This window comes from Myripristis murdjan, chromosome 1 (assembly GCF_902150065.1).
Source record: "Myripristis murdjan chromosome 1, fMyrMur1.1, whole genome shotgun sequence".
In the NCBI taxonomy this organism is placed as follows: domain Eukaryota; kingdom Metazoa; phylum Chordata; class Actinopteri; order Holocentriformes; family Holocentridae; genus Myripristis; species Myripristis murdjan.
The window spans coordinates 10,321,483-10,340,562 of NC_043980.1; the positions used below are offsets into that span (position 1 = coordinate 10,321,483).

The 19,080-nt window shown below is 39.5% G+C and overlaps 1 protein-coding gene across 2 annotated transcripts; it reads left to right on the forward strand.

Moving 5' to 3' along the window:
* Positions 1-9,496: 9,496 nt before the first annotated feature.
* On the forward strand, positions 9,497-16,765 carry LOC115363294 (NACHT, LRR and PYD domains-containing protein 1b allele 2-like). 2 transcript variants are annotated; one of them, XM_030057818.1, is made up of 9 exons: positions 9,497-9,538; positions 9,642-9,938; positions 10,464-10,537; positions 10,632-10,687; positions 11,715-11,929; positions 12,075-12,331; positions 13,434-13,550; positions 14,178-14,340; positions 14,685-16,765. In XM_030057818.1, exons 2-9 carry the CDS (start codon positions 9,680-9,682, stop codon positions 15,098-15,100), a joined length of 1,557 nt encoding a protein of 518 aa, XP_029913678.1. In that variant the 5' UTR covers positions 9,497-9,538; positions 9,642-9,679; the 3' UTR covers positions 15,101-16,765. The 2 variants fall into 2 exon arrangements, with proteins under 2 accessions (XP_029913678.1, XP_029914405.1); XM_030058545.1 differs by lacking the exon at positions 9,497-9,538 and having other exon boundaries at positions 9,847-9,938; positions 10,393-10,537.
* Positions 16,766-19,080: the final 2,315 nt, after the last annotated feature.

Consider the following 19,080-nt stretch of genomic DNA (forward strand, 5'->3'; position numbering starts at 1 on the left):
AGCCTATCATATCAGTAAAGTGAAGAAGGTATTGCTTTTTCTGCTCTTGCTTTTCTCTTTGCATAGGTGGAAAGTAAAGAGCCTAGCACAATGACGGCGTTATATTGCGCACACACACACAGACGCACACTTGACACGGCATCCTATTCATTACTAACCCACAAAATTGGCTGACTTAATTTCACTCCAATTCACTGAACACCTCTGAAGAAAGATAAACTGAGTGCAAATATCAGGTCAGCAGTTCAACAGAATTTATTCTTCCAGTTTTAAATCTCCCATAAAGCAGCGCAGCTCACTAAAGAAACCACAAGATTACGACAGCAGAGCTCAATGGCTTGTCAGATAATCCACTATCTAAACCTTATGTTTGACTGAGCAAACACGCCTGCTGGTTTTATTGTCTGACTCTCTATTATAGGTGTCTAAAACTTTCACCGTATGCGGTTTTTATCCAACACCAATCGCGAAATTAGACAGGATGGGAAAAAATTGTCTTGCTTATTCAAAAAATCCCTACATCAACAACGACAACAAAATAAATCATCTTCACATTATATGAGTCTCAGTCCTAAGTTTTTATCAGACCTCTTCAGCATGAGACAGTCCTCTAAGCATGTCTGCAGTCAGAAAATTGTAGCTGCAATTATAAATCCCAGGGGAAAAAATGCCATCAGAACAGCCAAAGTCTGTTATCGCAAAATTCATCTACATATTTTCAATAAAGGAATTCAATGTTTCGATAAAGAATGGACTAACGGGGCATCTCACAGTGTGTAATTACTAATACAAAGCATGTAAGGGAAATATTATGCCACTATATTAATAGGCTACAAAGATGCAAGCTGTGCCATTTGAAACATCGCCTTATCAGTTAATCACGGTGTCCTACGTGATTGTCAACACCTCATTAATAAAATAACTATCATACAAAGCCACCGCTGCAGCAGTAGCTCTCTTCAGATAGAGTAAACTACAACATGATAGATAAGTTGTAGCCTATACTCACTCAGGAGGACTGCAGCGGCCAGTGGCTTCATGTCCAGACGGAACATTGTGGTGTAGGGAGACTGGCTGCACAGAGAAATAGGACTAAACAGCTAAAGAGAGCGTGGACTAAAGCTCAGCGCCGAACACACAGACACAGACTTCCTTTACAGCGAGTTGAGAAACGTATTAACAGGCGCCTCCTTCTGCCTGCATGGTACGCGCGGCTTCCGCGTCCCATATTTGTTTCACCGATATGTAGCCTACGGAAGCGTATTGCTGTCACGCCAGGAAAAGAAAAATATACAAGTATCACGTTCTGCGTCTTTTCTCACCAGCAGAGTCCAGATGGTGAAGGCGAACAGTGCCGTTTCGTCTCCCATCATGACCAGTGTCAGGGCCTCTCAGGGTTGTGAGTGCAGCCTGTCACTGTCTTGTCGCACAGACAAACCTCATCAGTAGCCTACATTCTAAAGCACTCTGATGATACAGCTTCAATATCTCCACATGGACAACCCTGAAATGCACTAACATGGCTTGAATAAAGCGGTAGAATGCAGTGACAATAATGAATAATGAATGAACAACTGCCTTTTCTCCGACGTCTCCGACAAGGCGCTAGTAGCATAAAGAAATTCTGCTCTTATTTTTTTTTTTCTGTGATTATGAAGGTTCCACAGTATTGAAATGACATGTTACAAGAGTTTGACCACGACTTCAAAATGTAAATAGCGGCACCAAATGAAAAACTGTTCAAAGATAGTAGGACAACCTCTTCCAGCTTACTGAGGCTGGCCAACAACATTAGTGTCTCTAACCACAACCATGTTCTGAACAGTGAAGATGTCCAGAGCTGATCAAAGGAGAGACACAGGGCTCCACGTTTTAACAGACTGAAACACTCTTTCGTGTAGGCTACCAGTCAATCCTGAAGTTAGACGAAGAACGCAAACCCAGATCAAATGCCCACTGGAGCGGCCTAATATTTGCACTAAGCAATATGAAATACCACCGGTAAACAGGGCTCACTGTCACGAAGAAAAAGCCTTCATTATTACATGGCTAAATAATTAAAAACCTGGCGCGGCGCGGCGTGGAGCCAGGCTCTACAAAGGATTTTTATTTAAAAAGGAGACGAACTTAAAAATATATTTTACACTGATTGATTGATTCATCTCCAAAGACCACCTGATTCTTGTTTGTCTGATCGAGGGCCCACGCAGCGCTCCCATTGCCCCCTATTTTCTTTCATAGACTGTGTGTGACAGTGCAACAGACATATTTTCACTCACAATGGAAAATAGATAAATCGTCTCTACAAAATCCTACGTACAATTATTGGATATTAGGGACATTTAGTATGAAACAATAAAGTGTCACGTTCTACCAGACGCGCAAGTTACTTTCTGCAGCAGGATGTCAGTCTTAATCTTAACTTTGTTTATTTTTATTTATTTATTTATTTATTTATTATTATTTTTTTTTTTTAAATATACGTGCTATATAATTTTCTTAACTTCTAACTTTACTCAGGGATGCACCAACTCAATTTCGTTGCATGCTGTCCTCAGTAGCACAATGACAATAAGACTTCTTATGTCACTTCAACCCTACACCATATTTTCCAGTGCCAACTGGGGAGTCGGGGCTCTGACGTTTTTTGTTTGTGGCGTGATAAGTCGAAAACTCTCTCAGTGGTTAGCCGCCCACCGCTAACCTGAAACAAATTTACCGAGCATCTGATAAACGAGAAACTTTTTAACTGTCATGTTCTCTACCGCTTCCAATGACACTGATGCAAAAGGGTTCACTCTGAATTTTAGGTTGTGAATTATTGTATACTTTTAACTGGACAGAGTCCATGGACATTTCATTTTCTTTTGTTTCATTTTATTTATTTTAATTGTTGCATTTTTTTTCTGTGACTTTACATAAGGCATAAAAGGACATGAACCTTGAATTGCCATTGTACTGTGACTTGCTTTTTGTGATCCTCCCACACACCTAGAAAGAAATACCGCCATCCAAGGATGAATCACATTTCCGTTTGTCTAAGTCAAGCTACACCACATATTTACATAACAGAATATGTATGTTAATCATGCTTGGTTTGTTTGGTGTGAGGTTTTGCGGCTTGGCTTCAAAGATAACGCCTAAGAAATCTGAAAAAAAAAAAAAAAAAAAAAAAAAACTGTAGCTGTGTGAGTGTGTTTGTGTGTTTTCACTGAAATCTGCTGTCCTGCATTTAGAAAACGCAAAAGCCAGATGTGTTTTTCATTTCTGCTATCAGTTTAGAGTTTGTGCTTTGTGTGCTTATTCTAATAATAGCCTACTTAGTGTGTACTATATTGACGCTTGTAGGAGCCAAATAGGCCTATGTGTGTAGCCTGTGTTATTTATTTGTTTAGGCTGCACACACATTCCTTTAAGTTACTATCACTTCAGATAACGGGTGTGGTTTCTCTTTATTTACCTGTTCATTCATTTGTTTGGCAGGCTTGACACAAAAAGGGTGAGTAAGGCTCCGAGATTTTCTGTTCATATCACATATCACATCAGTTACAAGTTGTTTAGTTAACCGAGTACAACTGTTTATCAGTCGTTTTTGTTTTTCATCAATAAACAGCTTAAAACACATCTGGACTTCAGTAGGCCTATGGATTTGTAAGAACGCGTCAAAGTTACGAGCCTACTTATCTATGAGCGGCTTTTTTTTCAATGGTAGGCTACTCGCCACAATGCTAAAATACCGTTTAAAAAAAAAAAAAAAAAAAAAAAAGTGTGAGGAGGAAACCAGCAATAAACCTTGTTCACGTTTGCCTTCGAGTCACCCTGTGTTTCCACTCTGTGCTCATGACAGGAGGGAGGCGAGGTCTCGTAAGCAACATAACTTCAAGTGTTAATAATCAAATTTAGCCTACCACGAAGATCATCATCATATAGCTGAAGATGTTCAATCTAACATGATGTAACGATCTGTACAGTTGTCCATAAAGACAATTAAGCCCCCTAAATCTTTAGCTTCGTAAATCATGATCTGATTATAATAATTAGGCTACCACATTGTGATCAGTGCACTTGTGATTTCTGTGAAACCTCCTAACTATAAACAAAAATATCACCAAATAGTGTAACAAATGTAAAAGCCCTATTTCAGTTTACAGACTCCTTGGTTTGCATTTGCAATAAAAACACAAACAGAAAGTTAAAAGAATAAAATAAAAATCATAGGTGGCCTTTAAGTTATTCTCACTTTCTGCCCCTGTAAATCTTATCTGCAGGGTGTGTCTCACACAGAATATCATCCCCTGCAGTGTGTAAACTCCAGAGGTGTGTGGAGAAAGTCCCATCAGCGGAAGGTCAAAATGCTTGATCACCACCTAATTTAAGTTCTCAGCAGCCATTTTGAAAGCATATGTGCCCACAGTTCTGGTAATTAGAGGTCAATAGATGCATTGATTTACAATTTTACCGACTCTAACATTAACCACAATGTTAACTCATCGTTAACAACATCAAGCAGCGTTGCTCAGTCAAATGATTTGATTTTGAGTGAAGTCTGTGAGTTGTTTTCTGTGTTGTTTTTGCTCATTGAGATCCACAAAGTGCAGACATCAACTTTCTAAGGCTTCTGCAGACAGACTCAACTGTGATGGATTTTGCAGAAAATTCTGATAAACATGTTTAATCATTATAGATTCTGTGTGTATATCTGTGTATACATCCTGCAGTTACAGTTACTCAGGGTTCAGACTGAAACAAACCATCGTGAGACTGGAAGTGAGACTTCCTGCTATATGCAAATTTACCACAAACCTCGAGGTTGGGTGAAGTCAAGCCATTGGCGATGGTGCCTTTCATAAGGTAGCACGAACCTTCACTTCCTGTGTCAGTGTCTAAAAATAAACTATTTGGACCAAATAACGGGGAAAGAACAAACCGTTGGTGAAAAAGGAATGATTAAACAAAACCAAAATAATAACAACAACAACAACAACAACACAAGCAGTGGGAACCAAATGTAGGCTGGGCTATGTAAGTAAATTTATACACTGAAGTTCAAACAGACTGCACAATTTCCCATTTTTTATCTTCTCCTTCAGTGTTACGGTTTATACTGGTTCAAATTTTTCCCATAATGAAAAGAACTTTTTTCCTACATCTTATACACAGTCTAACCAATGCACTTCACATATTTCAACTTTCTGTTTAAGTATCTAAGTTTTGTTTGATCCAACTGGGCAACTGATTCTACACCGTGAAACAACAACAAGACAACAAAAACAACATAGAACAAACTACGGGCGGCGGCCAGTCCCCTACTTATTATTATTATTACTTTAGATATATTTTTTTTTTTTTTAACGCTGCTTTGTTTGTAGGCTACAATTGTTACTTCAGTCCCATCCTTCTGTTGTCCTTCTTTTCTATCTATTGGTTGTCCCATTTTTATGAGGCACTTTGGTGCAACAGATGTTTGGTTTTTAAAGTGATATATGAATGAAACTTGAAACATGACATTGTTATCACCCCCTTCCCCCTCAAGAGTGTCCTTTCCATTCAGAAGTGAGCAAGACTTCCTCTGTACACCAGATTTTAAGGTATTAATGCCATCTAGTGGTCATAGATTTAACTAGATGCCTAACAAACTTCACTGCAAAATGTAGTTCTGTTTCCTGAGAAACTGCTCTTCAGCAGTGATATTGACTTAATTATCATATCATAATAGTCACACACATGTTCAAAGAGGCATGTTGGTAATGATTAACAAAACAAGATTACTATTCCTGAATTAGGCTACATCTAAATTACTTGGCCTGCACCATGAACGTTTGGTCTCGTTGTGATTCTCAGTCATTTATTGAGCTGAGGATGTTTTAATGTGAGACACAGCCAGTCATCAGCTGATCCACTGGAGAGAGAATTAGACCCATGAAGTTTATCAGATTGCCCATGTTGGACTTTCATTAAATATCCTCTGTTATGATGGAAGTTCCCGTCTGACCAGAGCTATTGTAAACTGCCTGGAAAACCTGACATTTAAATATTTTTTTTTTTGTTTAACATTTCATTTATTTCCAGTGTTTTCCTGTGACCACACAGGTCTCCCCGTCTCGATGCCCTGCAGATCCTGAAACAATTTCATTATTCTGGACCCGGCACAACCTCAACACCTCACATATGGATGGTGTAATTTAGCTGCACATCTAATTTAAAGTCTATTTTAGTCTAAATATGGAAATAAAGTAAGTGACATGCAGCCCATGAACAATCATCACTCCCCATAACCTCATAATTAGTCCAGATCATAATGTAGGCCAGGTTCACCAGAACAAAACTGAGTTAAATAAATAATTTGCTCACCAATCAAACTTCCATTTTCCAGTGATATCCCAGGGTGGGGGTTACCACTGATTGCTGTAAACCAACATTGCATGCGGTGACAATGGTGCGTAATAACGCATGACAGGTGCACTGGCACAGGTGTACTGGTACAGCTGAAGGACGACTTGAATGGGTAAGCGTGAGAGAGCACTATTTCCATAAACAGGTGAAGCCAGTGACCTGTAGCCGACCTGCTTCACCTTCAGCGCTATTATCAGCCAAATCCGCGTCTCCCTCTCTACTTGGCACCCAGTGGCGGCTCTGCCTATGTCGGCGCCTAGGCGAAATTATTCCCTTGCGCCCTTCCATGCCACTACTCCCGGGTTTAAGGTTAGGGTTATTATTGCCCGATACTGTGACGATGCCCAGCGAGGCTTCACTTCTTTGCATCTTTGTTTTAATGTCAGACCTTTATATCTGAGCTTACAGCAATAAGTAACTTAGTGCTGCACTTAATGCTGCACCTAGTTAAAGCAGAAGAAATTTTAAATAAGTTCAGAGAAGAAAACGGATACTGATCTGTAAATATTAAACATTACAATTTAAGTCGATCTTTCAAGTTTCTCAATTTTACAGTATCTTTATTATGTAAAGCAGTTTGGATTGCCTGCGTATAAAACACTTCATTATGCATGGCGGCATTTATGAAGGGCGTTTCTTGACCAAATATGGCTAATTGTGGGCGTTCAGGGTGGAAGTTGAGGCCCGTGCACGTGCGCATCATTTCAATTAGATCTGTGATCTATTAAAGGGTTTGATCGATTTTATGATTCTGAGTAGCCTATCTTTTGTCTTATGTACTCTTCCTGTTTGGTCTTTACATAAACTTCCAGTGTGGAATGCACGCACATTGTTATAAATGAGGCCAGCCTGGTAAACACGCGCACTGGATGTTCATTTTACTGACGTCATGTTGTAGAGTTTCTGGGTATCTAAGTTCAAAATTTTCAGAGTAGTTCACAACAGCTTTAGTTTTCACTGCCATTTAGGGCCAAAACTGTTCAGAACTCGATTCCATCTACAAGGAAATATTTCTTTCAAATGTACGAGAAAATATTCTTACACACATAGATAAAAAAAATCAGTAGAACAAATTTTATTATGTCATCACTGGAGAGAGATACTGTTGGAGACTGGAGACAAAACAACAATCCACCTGGAAAAACTGAGCACAGAAACTGGCTTCAACCAAAGAACAAAAATACAGTTAAGTAGCCTAAAAAACCGGGTGACAGAAAAACCAAACAAACCCAAAATCATCAATCAAATGACCAAGCAAAGACACAGAAACTTAAAGATTAGAGCTAAAGATGAATCAGATGCAGCTGGGTGTTCACGGCAGGAAGAGAAGCCCTGCTACACATGAGGGGCCTGAGGGTGACCTCTGCTGGCAGCTAGAGGCTCAAATGCACCATGACTTATTGCCAAGGTTACAGTCAGGTCCAAACATCATGTGACCGGTGTTTGAATAGAGTTGGACCTTTGAGGGTCGTTGGAATATTGATTAGGAATGTTTGCAATATAGTGTTTCACTGTTTAATTGTTTGTCTCCAATGAAATAGAGGGCGCTGTCGCGGAAAAAAAGGGGTCTAGAACTGGGGGTCCAGAACTGCGGGTCTGAATCTGCAGCCTCCGGGTCTGCAGACACATGATCCTCACTTTGGCAGCAGAGGAGGAGGTGTGAAGACAGAGAACAACATCGCGACTTGCAAAATTGAAAGAAAAAAACAAACAAACAGTTTTGCTATGTAATCAACAAACAATGGACAGACAACAACAGAGGAAGTGAAAAAGGAGAAGTGGGGAGAGGAACCCTACATCATTATTAGGTAATGCTCCATTACCTAATGTGATTTCTGCTTTCCCAGCAGAAATCCCTGCTCTGCCTCTCCCACTGCAGACTGGAGCTGTCAGACTTGGTTTTGTTGTCTTTTCAACTTGTTTGTTCTCGTTGGATTTACAATCACATATCAGTTACGTGACCAGGTTGGACTGGTTGAGCAACAAACCTGCAACCAGTGAGAGTTGCGTTGATCTGTGATATGCAATGTAGCCTACCTCGGTCATAAAGAAGTAAAATAAAAGTAAACACGTAGCGGAAGCCTGAAATAAAAATCAAAAGTTTTACTTATAAGAGACTTAAACAAAACTGAAACATGTCTAAAATGTCGAGAACGTTAAGACATGAGGCTTTTGAGACAAACATGCATCTTTTGCATTATTTGTGAACTCACACAAATAACTTGTGAGTGTGGAAAACCACAAGCGTGAATGAACAGTTCATGAATATCTGCCTTTTGCACCTCGGTATTCTTGTGTTTTATCCTTCAGCCTCACAAACCAAAGCAACACCCAGCTCGTCAAATCTTCCAGATGAATACTGAACACTGTGAATACACCAGTCGTTTTGAAGCAGCGCACCATATATTTTTTACCGAAAAGAACAAAAATGTGACATAACTTGAACTAATGGATGAAACACAAGCAAGAATCACAATAAAAATAAAAATAAAAATAAGATAAAATAAAATAAAAACAGCTAAAGTAACTGCCAAGTTATTTCATGCAGTTTGTTCTTACCTTGGACTGAGACCTGCAGCAGAATAAAACTAGAACTGACAGCACTGAGTGGAGGGAGTTCTTGTCATGCAGAGTAGGAGTGGCTTAAATACTCCCAATTTACTTTCACATTTAAGTGCTTTAGGATAACTACTGATTCACACCTAACCTTTGAAAAACAGGTTATTTGCTCATTCACTCTTTGATATTGCATTACCACTTGGTCCAAAGCAGGAAAAAACATTATGCAGTTTCTACAAAATAACACACCAAATATTGGACAAAAGCCTACAAGGTATTATTGTTGTCATATAATTACAAAGTACACCCTTTTGACCTCTAATAATTTAATCCACCATTTACAAAATCCTCTAAAATATTTGAGTGGTATTTTTTTTAGGATTGATAAGTTTACCGTCACACCCCATCTTTCCAATTCAGTTTTGAAAATGACAGACATTGATTTTTTTTTTTTTTTTGTTTTGTTTTATTAATGAACAAAGCCGAGGCTCTCCTCACCAGAGTGTGGCAGCAGATAATCATAATTTCAGAGGCAGTGTGGGTAGAAAAAAAGGTGGGGTTTCCTACAGCTCCTCGCGCGGTAGCCGTAAGTGAGCAGACACGTTTCCCCTCTGTTTATATCATTTTATTGCTGACTTTAACTCTGTTCTGCTTTAGTTCTGCTTTTTTTTTTTTTTTTTTTTTTGCAGGACGGCGGGTCACCCCTCTCCTCACAGATCAATGAGAAATGTCCGTCAAAAAAGCGATAGATCTTTTAAGAGACATTATGTCGGGTTTGACGCAGTCCCAGATGTTGATATTTTACGACGAGCTGGAGAACCAGGAAAAGTTGCGCTACACGTACCATCTAATAAAACATAAGCACAGCAGAGATGCCAAGTTCCTGGTGGAAAGCCTGGTTTCAATCCTTGACGTGGACGGCGCCGTTCAAGTGATTGCAAGGGCTCTGCGGCGCACCGGCTGTGACAAGGAGGCAGACACACTGAGTGAGTTTAAAACTGCATGTTAGCATTATAACTGCAGCATATCATTATTTAGCTCGTTTTTCCTATCATCGACACATGTTCAGACAACCGCGAAAGCATTACAGCTACCTGATTCTCTTTACTTTCACTTTTGAGCTGCTTCAACTGCTCCGTCCACCTTAAAAACTGACCTCTAGATGGCGTTGTTCAGTCATTTTCAAGATAATTAATGAACTGGGAAGGTAATAAATAAAGGGGAGACGAAATGAGAGTGAATAATAAAATGACATGGTCTTTTATTGATTTACAATCATAGATTCTGAGTATCATTTTATAATTGCCCTTATTGCTATTCCTGTCTATTTGCTGTGGTCCTACCTACTCAGTATTTAAAAAAAAAATACTGAGTAGGTACAAGATTTATTCAATGTGTAAAAATGAAAAAAGGGGGTTTCATTGATATTTCTCCATCCAGATCACATCAGACCAGGTCCTGATTAAAAACCACTCTACTGAGACCTGTCAAATCTGGACTTTTTTCTGTAGGTGACATCAAGCCATTTGTTGGCCATGGATTCTCCTCAACAATGCTCAAACAATTTGGGCTGAAAGATGATTGTGTGAGTATTCTTGATTGCTTCATAACATACCGCCACAAGTCCAAGCTGCTTTCACTGCAGAATTCAACTAATTTTGTGTTTTTCTGCATTCTAGGACCAATTATACTTCACGCCTGCCATGTCAGTTGACCGTGGAAGCACTTTATACAGGTAACTATCTTGAAATGACAAAACATTTCTCTTGTTTTGAGGACTTTTATCAAGCGATCATTTTAATTAAGGATTTACATTTACATTTAATTGACTGGGATGGTGATGAGCATCAGTTCCAATAAACATCAGCACCAGCGCCTGGTCATGCTGGTTTTGTTGACAGATTTGACCAAATTGACAAAAGACAAAAACTAAAGACATTTTCTCTATATTTATTTTGTTTACTTAGTTTTGTAAACAATATTGTTTAAGTAGGTTTTTGTGTTTCTTCTAAAGTCTAGTTTTTATTTTGATTTCAGCGAGCTAAAATTCTTTTTTATACCTACTTTTAGTTGTTAGTTTAGTTTTAGTTAACTACAATAACTGTATTTCAGAAGCTAAGCCAACACCTGAAGCCACTGAGGTGCTACACCGCGGCTGACCTGATTGACACCCTGATTAACATGTTTGCTGAATCAGAGTCTGAGACAAACTTTCCAGTCAGTCAGTCAGTCCATTTATTTTCCACTAACTTTTTCATGTTCATTCAACTCAAACATTTTTACAATACCAAACAAAGCATACAAACAAACTGCTGCAATCAATTACCTCAATGGTCAAAAACTGTAGGCGGAGCAACTGAACCAGTAAAGATTGGTTCCTGTTTATTGAAGTGAGCTCTAATTGGCTACTACAATAACCTTGTATTGTATTGTAACCATTGATATTGTTGTGCTGCAGTCATGTGGTGTATGATAGAGGACAGCTACAGGTGTTGTTGAACGCTGGCTGTAGCCTGTCAGAGTAAATCCTGTTTAAGCTAATGGTGTTTCAAACAGATAGTAGCCTATGCTGAAAACCTATAATTCAAAACTTGGAGTGTGCGTGTGGAGCTGGGGCAGGAACCATGCCTGCTCCCAGGCACACATGGATCACACTGATGTCCATGTTGTTAACCTGCCGGGTGAACTGCATGGTCACCCTGCATGTTACTGCAGGTTGGGGGTATGGTAGGCTATTCCTTTATCCATCCTGTGTCCTACAGGTTCAAGTTCCCTGGTTCCGGTATTTTCCGCTGTGCTTTGACTAGACTGGTGTTTATTGTGGTTGGGGAAGGGGAGGTGCAGTACAGGACTGTCCAGTGGGATGAGCTCCTCCTCCACACGGCTCGCAAGACACCTGCAGGGCCGCTGTTCAGCATCGAGTGCGCTGAGAACGTGATCCGTCAGCTCCACTTCCCACACTATGACCTCAATGCTGGTTGGCACATTTCTCAGTGATTACGTATTGATTATGTATTGACTTGAGTTATGTCCTTTGTCACATTTTGTTGAAGTCCACAACATTGCGTAAATACCATGAAATAGTCGTGGGGTTGATTTGTTCTGGCTCTGTGTATTCTCAGGTGGTAAGACTGACAGCCTGTCTGTCGCCCACATCACTTCTGACGGCGTGAGCTTCCTGAAGCCGGTGGAAATCACAGAAATTCATGTGATTGTGCAAATCACCCACCTCTCGACCTTCGGCATAGTGTGGAATTATCTTAGGAGCGTTCTGACTCTGTCGATCAGTGCCCAAATTCTTCTGTTCCAGCGCTCAGTCAGAGGGCCGAGACAATTTTTAGATGTGCTTCTACTGCCAACAAACGTCCCTCTGCATGAGGTAAAGTTTCCTGTCTTCCTGCCATTCAGCATCTCAACCATAATACGCACACTCATTCATTCATTCATTCATTCGACTGTATTGTATTTTCAGAGTCAAGTGTGTCAAGAGTCAATTTAAGATTGATGAGTGAGTGCATTCTTCACTCCTCTTTCATTCTTTATAAATTCACTGTGATTTTAGTGATTTTTCCCTCTAAATCCTCCTGCTCCTGTGCAAATTAATCAGGATGATGTCACATGGTGGGAGAAAGTACTTTTTTTTTTGTATTAGGTTCTTTTAGTTTAGTTTTTAGACTGTTGCCAGACACTGATGTATGGTGGTACATGCACAGTAACCCTTAAAGATATAAATCCCTTTATGATAAAGTACTCTGTAATGTTATGACTGCTATTCACCCATGGTTGTATATACAGTGTGTGTAGCTGTAATAATATCAAAATAACCTACACCAGTGGTTCTCAGAACTTTTTTTCAATAATTTTCCCCCTTTTAAATGTTTTTTTTTTTTTTCAGTCAGGTACCCCCTGAACAATACAAAAGTAAAACATTTGATAGAAAAAGAAGTCTAAATAAAGAAGTACAATGCAGCGACATTGGAAACAACAGCAACCTGATACATATGATATTTGGTTTGATCTGTTTTTGCATCTTTTTCATTTCTTTTTCCTTGATTTTAGTTGTGTCCCTGCTACATTTCCACCACAAATCCATTTTCTCGATTTTTGTCTGGGGTTCTTGCTCATAGTGAAAACACGTCCTCACTCAATGACCACGGCAGCAGATTTAAATCACAAGCACACCAGACACACACATTTGACAGAGAGAGAATATTGAATATGAAATGTGCTTTATCAACCTTACACTTACATTTTGTTGAACTTATTATGGTATAGGCAAATTATTTTAGGAATAATGCATGATATTTTTTAACTCAGCATTTAAAAAAATGTAATGTGTCCCCTGCAGTATTGTATTGTGAGACTGTCCAGTATATATACTTGTTATCCCCTCACTCCCTCTTGTGGTGAGTGACTGTAATGTCACTGCCTTCCTCTCTGAGCATAAACCCTCTCGAGAAAATGTTGTGATGTCATTGAAGGTGAAAGCCCAACAAGAAGACGCTGTGTACATCCAGACTGCTTGCCATTGTCGTCTCACCACCGGCCAAAGTTACACTCTTGGTGGTGATCCTGAACCGTACAGAATACAGCCTCGGGTGAGTATCTCAAGAACAACCTCTGATGCAAAATGTCTCTGACACCGTTCATGAAATCATTTAACTAGAAACTGTCATCACCTGCACATTGAAAAGACTCAGCTGCAGCAAAAATGCAAGAGTGGTAATAATTATTCTTGTAACATCTACTTCAACTTCAACAACACTGCGACACTCCTCATCCTCATCCACTCCCAGATACACTTGGGGTTTCGCCTCTGTAGATTTCCTTTTTTTCCACAAGCCGCAATTTTTGCAGCTTCCTATTGGATGCCATGCTATTGCACCATGCGCCATTATTGGCTGGGAGCTACACACACACTGCCCAAAGGTTGATGTCCTGAAGAGTCCGGAGCTCAGCAAAACAAGAAAATCCAGGCAGAGGGCAGAGTCTCTGCAGACACACACATACCAACACACACCTCCAGTGGCTCATAGATGATGATTGACAGGGATTATTTTTTAGTCTATACATTTTTCTAATCTACACATTGTTCTTTTGAAAAACCCACTCCTTCTGCCTTTAAGACCTGCACATTAAATATAGATTCAGTCGTAGTAAATGAAAGACAAACACTATGATAGTTATTATTATAATGTAATTGTCATGTTGCTACTTGCTTTCAGAATGCAACGTTTGATCTAAATTACGGACCAAATTACCACCCAACGTTTGTGGTTACTGTGGATAGGAGAACAACGGACCAATTCCGACCATCAGCTTCCGAATTGAAGCTGATGGTCCAGGATGAAGAGAGGACAGTCTGGGAGTACCAGGTTGATATGAGAGGTAAAGGCTTAATCTTCCTACAGCATCCTGTGAATAGAGTAGAGTACATGTGAGATCTTCATCCTGACTTAGCTCATTCCTCAGCCAGGCTGTGCTGGAGTCACATTTTTTGTCGGTTTGTTCACCACTTTATTAACATTAACATTATCATTATCACTAACATTAACATTAACATATGGTAGTTAACATATTAACATATGTTAATTCCATTACAGACTTGATGTTCTCTGTGATTAGGTGGGAAAAAAGTGCACATATTGGTATCGGCAAAGAATCCAATATCGTGCATCACTAGGTCTCCGTTGTTGTGGCTGCTCATTACTGAATACAAATCTCCTTTTTAGATGCTTTTGTTGACTTTGAGCAACGAAGAAGAAGTCTGCCATGTCCTCAGATTCCCTCACCAGAGGAGAAGAAGCTCCTTGACATTCGAACCAACTTTATTGGGCGAGTGTCTGGACCTGTTCTAGACGTTCTGCTGGATGAGCTGCTGCAACTGAAGGTAATTAACAGCAGAGAAAAGGAGTCCGCCAGTAAATATGCCAGGGCAAGGAAAGCAGAAGTACTGATTGACATGGTGAGAGGCAAAGGACCAGAGGCCAGTTCAGCTATGATCAGGATCTTCTGTGAGCAGGACCCTTTCCTCTCCAGACTGCTGCAGCTGAACCAAAGCAGAGAGGAGAGACTTGACGACGAACCTGGAACATCAGTCTCTAAACGGGAGAGAAGAGAGCGGGGAGAGATGAGATCCCTACCGTAATTTGGGTTTTACTGATGAAACGGATAAAAAAGGCTGAATATGACTTTTGTAAGTCTTTCAAGACACACAAATATAGCAACAGTTCTCTGTCTGAACTACACTGTATCAGTTTTCTGATAAATTCTTTAAAGATATTGCGAAGACAATTTCCCCACAAGAAATTGTAAAGGAATTGTAAGTTGTAATTGTAATTGCTAGGTCCACCTTGCAAGTACCAGGTTGGACCCCCTTTTGCCTTCAGAATTGCCTTAATTCTTTGTGTCACAGATGCAAGAAGGTGCTGGAAACATACCTCAGAGATTTTGGTATATATTGACATGATGGCATCACGCACTTGCTGCAGATTTGCTGTCAGCACATCCATGATGCCAATCTGCCGTTCCACCACATCCCAAAGGTGCTCTATTGGATTGAGATGTGGTGACTGTGGAGGCCATTTGAGTCCAGTGAGCTCACTGTCATGTTCAAGAAAAAAGTTTGAGATGATTTGAGCTTTGTGACATGGTGCGTTATCCTGCTGGAAGTAGCTATTAGAGGATGGGTACACTCAGGTCATAAAGAGACAGACATGGTCAGCAAAAATACTCAGGTAGGTCGTGGTGTTTAAACAATGCTCAGTCAGTACTAAGGGGCCCAAAGTGTGACAAGAAAATCTCCCCCATGCCATTACACCACCAGCAGCCTGAACTGTTGAAACAAGGCAGGATGGATCCATGCTTTCATGTTGTTTATGCCAAATTCAGACCCGACTATCTATGTCGCAGCAGAAATCAAGACTCATCAGACCAGGTTGCGTTTTTCCAATCTTCTTGTCCAGTTTTGGTGAGGCTGTGTGAATCGTAGCCTCAGCTTCCTGCTCTCAGCTGACAGGAGTGGCAGCCGGTGAGGTTTGCTGCTGCTTCAGCCCATCTGCTTCAAGGGTTCGACGTATTGCGTGTTCAGAGATGCTCCTCTGCAGACCTCGATTGCAACGAGTGGTTATTTGAGTTACTGTTGCCTTTCTATCAGCTTAAACCATGCTCTCCATTTTCCTTTGAGCTGTGGCATCAACAAAGCATTTTCTCCCAGAGAAATACCGCTCACTGGATTTTCTCTTTTTCGGACCATCCTCTGTAAACCCCAGAGATGGTTTTGTGTGAAAATCCCAGCAGATCCGCAGTTTCTGAAATACTCAGGGCAGCCCGTCTTAAACCCTTAAATCACCTCTCTGCCCCGCTCTGATGCTTGTCGACATGCCTAAATGCACCGAGTTGCTGCTATGTCCATTGTGACCAGTGATGACCATCTTCTCTTGCTTTTGTCTTTGGTGGCTAAAACTGAAGGAAACTTTAATTATAATGCACATTTTATACAATGTCATGAAATATGCTAAAGAGTTAAAAAAAAAAAAAAAAAAAAAAATTAAAAAAAGGAAATGGACTGCATTGTGTACACTGTCTATTGACCAAAGTTATTATAATTTTACATTTTTATTTTACTTTTATTTCATTTTGATTTTTTAGCTTAGTAGTTTCAGTGTTAGTTTTAGTCTTTTTGTAATATGGGGTATTTGTTGGGTGAGATTTAAAAAAAGTCAGAAAAGTGTTGTGTAATAAAAGCTCAAAACATACGATTTTGAAAATGTATCCACTTTATACAGATGAACAACCAAATAAACTGACAAAAGATGAAAACAAGTTGAATTCTCTGTCATTTCAGTTTGTTTTGTTTTCTTAAGACAATACAGTTTAAGTAAATTATTGTTTTTTTGTAAAGGATTGTTTTAATTTTAGATTCATATTTCAGTTTTCTTTAGTTTCTTAACCATAATTGTCTTATCAAAGTGCTTTACAATATCTCCCTCACAAACACACACACACACACTGGCTACTGTGCAAGGTGTCAAGTCGCCCATCAGGAGCAGTTTGGGGGGTTCAGTGTCTTGCTCAAGGACACGTCGATGCACTCTCTGGAGGAGCCGGGGATCAAACCAGGAACCCCCGTGAAGGAATTTACCATTAAAATCATGTACTACGTTAGCTTTTGTATGACCTCAGAGTTAAGCTAGTGGTATGTGCAATGGAGCAGACCCTCTACCAGCTTATCTCATTTAGAAGTGGTCAGTTACTTTTCTGGAATTTATGACTAGGCCGGTTCATTAGCTAGGTCTGTTTCTGGAAAGTTTTTATTGCTTTATTACCTGATTAACTATGTAACGCATGCAAAGTGTAAAATCTGAAGACCTTAAAAGCTTCCTGTCACCTCCGTCATATTGACAATCTACCTCCAAGCTTTGGTGTGTATGATTCTCCTGCTGTCACAGCATTAAAGGCCTGAGGACCATCTGACTGTTCATTTTTGTTGTAGAATTCCATGAACTGTGGCCTTTTATAGTGCTCTAATTCAGTAAGTAAACCCAACATTTAAGTGTTTTCCAGTGTTTACTTTACAGTTTTACTGGAAGTGTGCTGTAAAACCACAAACTGAGTGTAAGGCAGAGAAAGTGCATTCAGTCTGACTCACTTGGTCAATGCACTGTCTACAAGTGCTGGTGGTTTCAGAAACAGAGTTTCAGGAATCGCTGTCAGTGTTTAAGTATTCAGGAAAAAACTGTAAGATGAAGTCCTACGTCCAGACCTGCACAGAAGGCAAGATTTTGCCTATTTTTTTTTTTGTTTTTTTTAGTTAATTTTTGTGTTTGTTTTTTGCTGTTCTTTTCTATAGCACAAATGTTTATGTGCTGAGTGTTACAGCAAAATATATCAAGGGAAAAAAAACTTTTCCCCTTATTTGCACATCCATACTTTACTTTGGATACCTGTGTGTGTGTGTGTGTGTGTGTGTGTGTGTGTGTGTGTGTGTTTGCTACATGTATGACAAAACTTTATTGCAACCTGCTGCCCTGCAGACAGAAAAGCAAAAGCCAAAAGTGTTTTTCATTTTTACTATCGGTGTGTAGTTGGTGCTTTGTCTGTTTATCCAAATGATGGTTTGTGTGCTGATGCAAAAACACAATTTTTTAAAAGGGTTTTGCAAGAATTGTTTTGTTTTGGCAAGAGATGTTTAAGATTTTGCTGCTTTGGTGAAAGGTTTTGTGGTTTGTGTGCAGAGTTTAGCAAATAATAGCATGTACTTTCAAAGATGGTTCCTTAGCAAAGAAAATTTTAACATCCCCACAGCGCCATCTGCAGGCATTGCCTGGAAAGCCATGAAGGCACCTTTGAGAGTATTCATTAATATGCCTCTTATAAAAAAGTTTAACTCTGCACAACTTTTGAGGTTTGACAGAGATATAAAATAGCTGATGATAATATGAAAAGGAATGTCTCCTCAGACAATTTAAGAAAATTAGCACAACATAAATATCAATAAAACTCTAAAATCTCTGCAAAAGTTCCTTGATAAAATTTGAGATTCAGATTCCCTGATGGCCGGCATCTGTCTGTAGATAATTTAAGGCATTTGGATTTAGTCGCACTTAATTATGGTGGATTACGATAACAGGCCAGATGCAGCAGCTCATACCAACAGTGTCATATCATCCTACTTTACAGTTTGGACAGGTTGACAAATGAATTGCCCTTCTGAGACTAATAAAGTACTCTGTACTGTAATCTGAAACTAGAAATGACAGATCTCAGCTGACAAAAGAGGTCAGTGTCTTCAGAAATTATTGTGTTATCAATATGCTTTCTCAATGAGACAAATGCCATTTTTAAATTTTCTTTATTTAATCTTTATTTAGTCAGTCTCATTGAGATTAAGAAGATCTCTTTTCCAAGACATTCCTGAGAACAAGGGACATTCATAAGAATAAACAAACAGAAACAACACAACTATACAACAGACACACATACAATCAAGAAACAGGCACAACACAAACAAGGAATTTAAAAAAAAAAAAAAAAAGTTACAAGAATCTTAAGAACCACCAGATAATAAAGTTTGAAAATCTCCAAGGGGAGTGTAAGGCTCAAGTGTCATTCCATTTAAAATGTGCA

Bases quoted from the DNA above. Each gene is read 5' to 3' on its own strand.
- LOC115363294 (XM_030057818.1), top strand. From the start codon at position 9,680: ATGTCCGTCAAAAAAGCGATAGATCTTTTAAGAGACATTATGTCGGGT. The intron at 10,538-10,631 runs GTGAGTATTCTT...TCTGCATTCTAG, and splicing joins TTGGGCTGAAAGATGATTGT to GACCAATTATACTTCACGCC. The intron at 10,688-11,714 runs GTAACTATCTTG...TGTGTCCTACAG, and splicing joins CGTGGAAGCACTTTATACAG to GTTCAAGTTCCCTGGTTCCG.